The sequence below is a fragment of the Rhizomucor pusillus genome (assembly GCF_041956525.1).
Source record: "Rhizomucor pusillus strain CBS 183.67 unplaced genomic scaffold VTP01scaffold_5, whole genome shotgun sequence".
Lineage (NCBI taxonomy): Eukaryota > Fungi > Mucoromycota > Mucoromycetes > Mucorales > Lichtheimiaceae > Rhizomucor > Rhizomucor pusillus.
The window spans coordinates 1,081,326-1,090,072 of NW_027192147.1; the positions used below are offsets into that span (position 1 = coordinate 1,081,326).

General features: G+C 44.1%; 2 protein-coding genes and 1 non-coding gene across 3 annotated transcripts; 1 reads left to right on the forward strand and 2 right to left on the reverse strand.

Annotated features, from left to right (window-relative positions):
• Positions 1-129: 129 nt before the first annotated feature.
• On the forward strand, positions 130-2,488 carry VTP01DRAFT_8582 (uncharacterized protein; the record flags this gene model as incomplete). The annotated part of the gene is made up of 7 exons (XM_069387719.1): positions 130-148; positions 224-245; positions 320-377; positions 437-794; positions 858-976; positions 1,046-1,685; positions 1,743-2,488. 7 exons carry the CDS (start codon positions 130-132, stop codon positions 2,486-2,488), a joined length of 1,962 nt encoding a protein of 653 aa, XP_069241460.1.
• A 1-nt stretch (position 2,489) lies between these two features.
• Positions 2,490-3,063, reverse strand: VTP01DRAFT_8583 (uncharacterized protein; the record flags this gene model as incomplete). The annotated part of the gene is made up of 3 exons (XM_069387720.1): positions 2,490-2,622; positions 2,896-2,955; positions 3,008-3,063. 3 exons carry the CDS (start codon positions 3,061-3,063, stop codon positions 2,490-2,492), a joined length of 249 nt encoding a protein of 82 aa, XP_069241461.1.
• A 1,590-nt stretch (positions 3,064-4,653) lies between these two features.
• VTP01DRAFT_t37 lies at positions 4,654-4,725 on the reverse strand. The gene has a single exon. It is a non-coding gene; the product is annotated as a tRNA-Glu (tRNA).
• Between the last annotated feature and the right edge of the window lie 4,022 nt (positions 4,726-8,747).

Consider the following 8,747-nt stretch of genomic DNA (forward strand, 5'->3'; position numbering starts at 1 on the left):
TCGGATATTGAAAAAGAGGTTTCCAACGATTTCTCCAGCTTTCCAAAAGGGCTTTGAATTTTCGGTTTACTTAAAAGCGCTCGCCCGCCGCGCCGTACCTTTCCCTCCTCCTTCTTTCACGTTTTAACAATGTCCGAAGGCAAAGCTGGTAGGTTCTCGACCTCCTTTCCGAGAATTGTCGATAAGATCACACTAATACTTATCTTGCTTTGGAAACTTCTAGTTGGTATTGATTTGGGTACTACGTAAGTAGAGGACGAATTGCTCTCCTGAGTACTGGGGGGGAGACAAACATTGACGCTTTTGCATATGTTTTCAGCTACTCGTGCGTTGGTGTCTGGCAAAACGACCGTGTCGAAATTATTGCCAACGACCAGGTAATAAGATCGAAATTCATTATGTGTGGACGCGCGTCCGCTTACGTTTTGGAATTCAGGGCAACCGCACCACTCCCTCCTATGTCGGTTTCACCGATACCGAACGTCTCATTGGTGATGCTGCCAAGAACCAGGTCGCCATGAACCCGTTCAACACCGTCTTTGACGCCAAGCGTCTTATCGGTCGTCGCTTCGCTGATGCCGAAGTCCAGGCTGATATGAAGCACTGGCCCTTCAAGGTCATCGACAAGAACGGCCTTCCCGTGATCCAGGTTGAATACAAGGGCGAGACCAAGCAGTTCACTCCCGAAGAAATCTCCTCCATGGTCCTTACCAAGATGAAGGAGGTTGCTGAGGGCTACTTGGGCGCCCAAGTCAAGAACGCCGTTATCACCGTCCCCGCTTACTTCAACGACAGTAAGTTTTGGAACCATCTCGACAAATTTTTTTGCGGAATCTAAAATTTTCTTTATTTTCCAGGCCAGCGTCAGGCTACCAAGGACGCCGGTACCATTGCTGGCTTGAACGTTCAGCGTATCATCAACGAACCCACCGCTGCCGCCATTGCCTATGGTTTGGACAAGAAGCACGACGGTGAGGTAAGATATCGAATAGAATCAATGCTAATGCAAATGAGAATATGAATACTTATTGGATACATTTTGCAGCGCAACGTCCTCATCTTCGACTTGGGTGGTGGTACCTTTGATGTCTCTCTCTTGACCATTGAAGATGGTATCTTCGAAGTAAAGGCCACTGCTGGTGACACTCACTTGGGTGGTGAAGATTTCGACAACCGTCTCGTCAATCACTTTATGCAAGAATTCAAGCGCAAGTTCAAGAAGGACATCTCTGGCAACGCCCGTGCTGTTCGTCGTCTCCGCACTGCTTGCGAGCGTGCCAAGCGCACCTTGTCTTCCTCTGCTCAGACTTCGATTGAAATCGACTCTCTCTTCGAGGGTATCGATTTCTACACCTCCATCACCCGTGCCCGCTTCGAGGAATTGTGCCAGGACTTGTTCCGCTCCACCATGGACCCCGTCGAAAAGGTCCTCCGTGACGCCAAGATCGACAAGGGCTCCGTCCACGATATCGTCCTTGTCGGTGGTTCCACCCGTATTCCCAAGGTTCAAAAGCTCGTCTCTGACTTCTTCAACGGCAAGGAACCCAACAAGTCCATCAACCCTGACGAAGCTGTTGCTTACGGTGCTGCTGTCCAAGCTGCTATCTTGTCTGGTGACACCTCCGAGAAGACCCAAGACTTGTTGCTTCTCGATGTTGCTCCTCTTTCCCTTGGTATTGAAACTGGTAAGATTTCTTCAACCGATGAGTAGAAATATATACATGCTAATCCATCAACTTTAGCTGGTGGTGTGTTCACTGCTCTCATCAAGCGTAACACCACTGTTCCTACCAAGAAGTCCGAGATCTTCTCTACCTACGCCGATAACCAACCTGGTGTCTTGATCCAAGTCTACGAAGGTGAACGTGCCCGCACCAAGGACAACAACTTGCTCGGCAAGTTCGAGCTCACCGGCATTCCTCCCGCTCCTCGTGGTGTTCCTCAGATCGAGGTCACCTTTGATGTCGATGCTAATGGTATCTTGAACGTCTCTGCTCTTGACAAGACCACCGGCAAGTCCAACAAGATCACCATCACCAACGACAAGGGTCGTCTTTCCAAGGAGGATATCGAGCGCATGGTCGCTGATGCCGAGAAGTACAAGGCTGAAGATGAGGCTGCTGCTGCCCGTATCCAAGCCAAGAACGGTCTCGAATCCTATGCCTACAACTTGCGCAACACCCTCCAAGAAGAGAAGGTCGCTTCTGCTTTGTCCGCTGATGACAAGACCAAGTTGACCGCTGCCGTCGATGAGGCTATCAAGTGGCTGGATGAATCCCAGGAAGCTTCCAAGGAAGAATACGAGAGCAAGCAGAAGGAACTGGAAGAAGTTGCCAACCCCATCATGATGAAGATGTACCAGCAAGCTGGCGGTGCTGCTCCTGGCGGTGCTCCTGGTGCTGCTCCTGGCGGTTTCCCCGGTGCCGCTGGTGGTGCTGCTCCCTCTGGCGGTGACAACGATGGCCCCTCCATTGAGGAAGTCGACTAAATTAGACATTCCTAATGCACAAACTACCAAAACACGACCCATCCAAACCTGAAATTGTCATAATTTGTATAAACTGAGAGGATAGACCCCCATAGTAAAACAAAAAGGCAGTTCTTTGCATATAAAACGAATGCCTGTTCATAACAAAGCATTACTGTTGGCTCATGTAAAGTTTGGATGCATCTAGTTGTTCCTTTCTTAATGTCGTCCGCGACTCCCTATTCTCCTTTAAAAACTATATCTCGATCACAAGGCAGCGTCCCATTTATTTAAGCGATACATATCATTTCATCCAACGTACATTTGCTGTTAGATGCACATCGTTTGGGGTGGGGACAACATTGCAGCACGCCGATATACAGGACCCAGATTAGAGCAGCCTTTGAAAGATTGCAGTCCGTCAATACCGCAAACGCACGAGATACATCAAGCTGGGTAATTCGTCACCTTCACCGTTAATGGTAGTCCTAAGAAAGTTAATCGACTTCAGTACCTTGTAAAATCGCCCAAGAGGATAACTTAACGAAGACCATGTATTTGCTGATGCTGGGCAGGTCTGTGTTGGCAGTCTTCATAAAGATGTTCTTCATTAGCCTTGTTATTTTCAGGTTGGTTCTCGCAATGCTTTGGTGCATTTTTGGTCTGAATTGAGCCCAGCCTCCATACATCCATACCCTTCCCCAAAGTATTTGAAGAACATGTCTGTTTTGGCACCAACATACTTCCTTGTTAAGAGCCCCACCCTGGCAATCTGCCGCGCTGCGGTTTCGTCTCTCAGAGGAAGTCTTGCTGGCTTTCTCGCCACTAAAATTGAAGGAAGCTTTGAGTTAGTTTCTGTTCTTCATAGTGTGCTTTCAAACAATGCCTTTCAATTTTGCGAGTGACAGGAAGACTTTGCAGGACCTCAGGCGTATAGCTTGTTTCCGTGAGTCGCTGCGTGCATCGTTCACAATTCCTATCTCGTAAGACTGCTGCTTGCTCCGTACAGACAGCTTTTTGCAAAAAGCTCGCAAATTTCGGCCAGTCTTTCGGGAAAATGATATCAATTACTCTATCGGCGTGTGCACTAACGCATGTCAAATTGAACTAGCGGAACTCAAGAAGCAGCTGGACAAACTGATCAAAAGAGAGTGGATCAAGCCATCGAAGCCCATTTTCCGCAGCTTTCTTCAGTTGGACCGTAAGCTTTCTTGTTCATTGTCAGTGATATGGATAGCTGAACTAATGCCTTCATTGCAATAATGTAATGATTTTAGACGACAAAACAATACTGATACACTGCAGCCAAGGGCAAAAGTAAACAAGAAACACCGTGACATCGATCTTTCGGACGAGCAGCTTGCGTTGGCAGCCTCGATTGTTGAGGAAAAGGGTCCACCACTCTCCTCAATCGCCACTATTCTAAAAGAAAGATCGACGTAACTCTAAAGTGGGAGTACTGGATTGAGCAGACCTACGACCGAACAAGAAAAGAAATCCACAGAGATCCTTGGACGATCGAATGTTTTTGCATTGGTACCATTTCTACTTTAATATACTACATACTTGCCTCCGCTGATACATCACGTATCCAGAAGATATAGTACTTTACACGTTTATGAGAAGCCATATGGGTTGAAGGCGTTTATCCAGTTGGTCCAGTATCTTATCGCTTAAGCAAAAAGTTCAAAGTAACACGCAAAAGAATTTGCCGTGCTCACTGCCCAGACGTAATTGACGATTATAAGCAACTGGGCAATCGTAGGTTGGTTTATAAGAAAAGTAGCAGTAGGAAAAGTGGGTCGAAAAATATCCAGTGAGACTGAATCAAACCTTTTATTACGATTGCAATAGTGCTCCATATTTATTCTCGAACTCTGAATGTGCCACACGCAATATAACTTACTGATCCCGCTCTCGGCAGTGTCACCTTAGGTTGGAAGTCCTTTGTACTGAGTCCTAATGACTAGAATGTTATAGCGAAGGATCATGTACGTCTCATTTGTGATCCTCTCCTGTGATTCCAGCTCCACCTTTTTCTCCGATCAAATAATTGGTGTCTGGGCTTAAAAAATATACATGCTGCTGAAAAGTAACCATTCAGCCCTCATTTCCGGTTACTAACGCAAAAAAGACCTTCCATCATGGGAAAAAAGTATTCTGACGTTCTACGAACATCGTATCCATTCCCCCACCGGGAATTGAACCCGGGCCACCGGTGTGAGAGACCGGGATCCTAGCCACTAGACCATAGAGGATTTCCGCTTGACAGTTGCTGTGGCAACCTATACATATGTTTTCAGAAATTTTTTTCTTTTTTTTTCGACTTTTTCCTGCGTTTTCGACACTGTATCTCATATATTTTGCTTTATTTGAAACTTTTATGACTTTATAAATCTATTCAATGCATTGGTCGCAAGTATGTACTATAAAGTCTTGGAGTAATTAGGTATATTGTCGAGACGTAAAATATTCTGCCGCGGCTAAAGTATCGGCCGATGCTGAGGTATTGACTCCAGAAGACTTCTATTTTGACAGTTTGATCCGATCCAGTATTCATTTATTTTAAGGTCAAATAGACTATAATCGATTGGCAAGCTGTCCATTGCTTAATATATATTCATGCACAAAAAATGGCAGCATGTCTTTACTGATGTTTCCCTCATTTTGTGCCGTGGCCCACGATTCCCGCGCTCTTTTCTCGTCCTATGGCACATACTAAACTTGGAACAATACAGAGAATGAAAGACGGTGCATCTGCTACCTGTTCCTACGCCGCAATTATCGCCTAAGCTTTATATGACGGGCATTTTTGCCGTCTCCTGTCAGATATTATCGAGTAGTTTTTCTTTTCACTCTGCGTTCTGCTGGTTTGTAGGTGGTGGATGGAAAGCCAAAACTGTCTAATTGTTTTGCTTAAGAAAGGAATGCTCGCTTCAGCTCGAAATCCTACGAAGAGCCGTACTTCATTGATATAGGCAATAGTCTTCAAATTCTCATTCTTTAACATCGCATTTACTCTCAATGCTACTGCAAAGCGCGACAACACCAATATTTATTCTTTCTCTTGAAAGTTAATTAATTAAGGCTTGGTACACCTGTATAACTATATTCATTGTAATATTTCTCTGAATATCGCAAAATATACAAAAATACGATTCGAACTGTAATAAGCAGATCACAGTCCGTAGCTCGTTGGAAAATGGTCATCATTTTTGCAAATCCTCTCCAAAATATTATTTTCGCTTTGAACTTTTGCATCTTCGGGGAAGAGTAGTGAGCATATGTCGTAGATGAGACGCACACAGATTACGCAAATCATTTAGTACGTAAGCAAGCAGCAAATGTTCCTCATTATGAATGGCGCAAGGATAGTTTGAAAGAAAGCTGGTTTTAGTATTGGACCGGAAAAGCTGACACTGATGCCTGATTTTGCGCAGCGATGGAACACGATGCTACAGACGGGATAGATCTTGTCGTGCGAAATCGAGATTTTTTGTATCATATTCCAGCATACTTCCACACACAGGTTCAAGTCATCTCGGTTGTCATCTTGCTGTTACGACAATGATTCCAGGAACAATGGCCATTTAAAATATCCATGATGTTCCAATATGAATCCGCAGATCTGTCACAATGACAATCCTCTTGCTAGTAAGACATACAGTGGAACCCCGTTAATTTCAAGGGATCTATCAGCCGATTTTTCATGAAAATAACGAGGCCTGAAAGTTATAGGGAGCAGTCTTACTATGAATCCATTGCAAAGTATAGGAAGATGGTTTGCGGATTTGTCTTGAAATTATCAAGACTTGAAAACTATTGGGAGAGAAATTAACGGGATTCCACTGTACATAACCGTTAATCTGTCTTTCGTACACATCCGAGACGGGGCAATTACTCGACAGAGCAAGTAGACCGCCTCATGTGGAACTTTGATCTGATCTGACGAAGTTGTGCAAGTGTATCAAAGTCATACATACTGTTAATATCTTTTTCCAGCCTCTGGATTGACCTTTTGTTGAGAAAAGCCGCGTATTACTCGTTGGGACGAAATTCCTTGTTGATGTTGCATATGGACCAGAATCCAGTATCCTTTTGACGAAACCCACCACCAAAATGACTTCCGGCTCGAAACTAAGGCCAGCCAAATGTGGATAGCACTCAGCTATGTGTTTGCGTTCTTCAACCGATAAAGACTGGGCAAAGAGAGGACGATTCCGGGGTGGCATTAAGTAGGTCGCCGCAGGGCACCGTAACGATCGGTTCATCGGCGCCACACTGTGCAGAAAGAAAGAAACATTATCGAAAAATGCTGCGAAATCACTTTCCAGAGGGCTAAGATGGTACAAGCAACGACATGCGGTTGCTGCTGATTATATTGAAGAATACGAATGCTAAGAGAGCGGAGATGGGGCTATTGGGACTTGGCCTCTGCCCGTGTTACGTGACGTCTATCATGTCTATTACGTCTATTACGTCTATTACGTCCGTTATACTTATTATGCCTAATTATGCCGACTATGCTTGTTACACCAGTTTCAGCTTATGTAGAGAAATACAGATTTTATACAAGGCAGTTGGGCACTAAGAAGCTTTTCTTTAACGAGTCAGATTTTCTACTCTTTTTTGATTTTATCCTTTCCTTAGTGCTGGACGATTTGCTTACATATAAGCTCCCTGAAGGCTACTGTCCAGGAACTGTTGTTTTGAACAAGAATGTCAGGAAACATCAAGCAGTAGTGATTGAGCTGGTCACGAAATTGTTGCATTGCTCCTACAGAGTAGCCAGGTACTATGCGACGCGCCGCTCTATATTTTTGCTTCTTATATCTCTGGATATGGATCTATCACCACTTAATACTTGAAATCCAGTGCCGCCTATTTTCACGCCCAAGGTTTCGATACTGATAACATCTATGCCTATTTATTCGTCAAAACTTCACGGTGACTCAGGATTAGATGAGCCGCGCAATACAGTACCGCCTGCATGCATACAAGCTGTCTTGATAACATTTTTCGTCGGTACAATGAGCCTAACCACTTTATTGGACGAGTCTAAGCCTTGTACAGATACAAAGTCCATGCGCGACTGATGTCTCTTGCTGTCCAAACTTAGTATTCAAGAACACGCAGTGGAAAGAAGACAGTTGCATTCTCTCGTGGCAATCGCCATGTTTCTGACGTGTAAACAGAGATGCATCCTGACCATAAAATGGGATGACACAACACTTCAGCGGTATACCTGATTGCGAGGCAGACCGTTAAACTAGAGGTCAAACAAAAAGAAAAAGAAGCATAAATGGTCTGCAAACAGTGTGCGAAATCAACAGAAAACAATAGGAGAAGATCCAGGATTCCCTCAAAGATGAACCTCCAGAATATCCAAGGCCTTACTGTATACGGAGGACGGTATCGAATATACACGAACGGAAATATCACACCGATCTGTCATATGGGACCGCGGAGCTACCATGCCTCGGAAGAATGCATTGGAAGAGGATATTTTCCGTAACAGCCGAATTCCGCGGATTGCAAACGAAATAAGGCTCGCATTAACTAGTCATCGCTTCATGGACTTAAGAATAAATCAAAGCTTCGAAAATTGAAATATCTAAAGTTTACGAGAATTAATCGATACTTTGTTTACTGAATAATGTTTATGAAGAACGATCTGCTTCTCGGTAATAACTATGCATAGTTCTTCTAGTTTCTTATCCACAGTCGGTCCATTAATTGAATCAAAAGCACGGTTTGAGCTTCATCAGAACACAACGATTTGTATAACTTTGTACTGATCATGCTATTTGTGCAATTACTGTAAAGATTCAATGATGATGACTGTAAATTGCACGACGAGAGATGATTGTCTATTCAATCTTTCTCTTTTATTATATATTTCATCGACAGTCGCTGCGAGGCAGTCGAAAAGTAATGACCTACTCTCGACAAGTCGCATACTCCTGTATGATATTTATTTTGCATATGCACAAAGATCCATCAGAGCATTTTGGATGGATATTATTCGGGAACTACCTTGGTTATATTCAGCTTTTTCTTGCTAGTAATTTTTGGTATCGCATTGCAATCGATCCTGCCAGTATGGAGACTTACACGCTGATTACGTCGTCTGGTTGCTTCAGTATAAAGGAACTTGATCCAAGTGAGGATGCTAATTAAACCTGATACGCGATGTAGCAAAAGCAAGCATCACAGAGATATTTGACAAGTGTGATGGTATGAATGCTTTTCGATGAGAGGTTTGGGTGTCTTTTGAAGT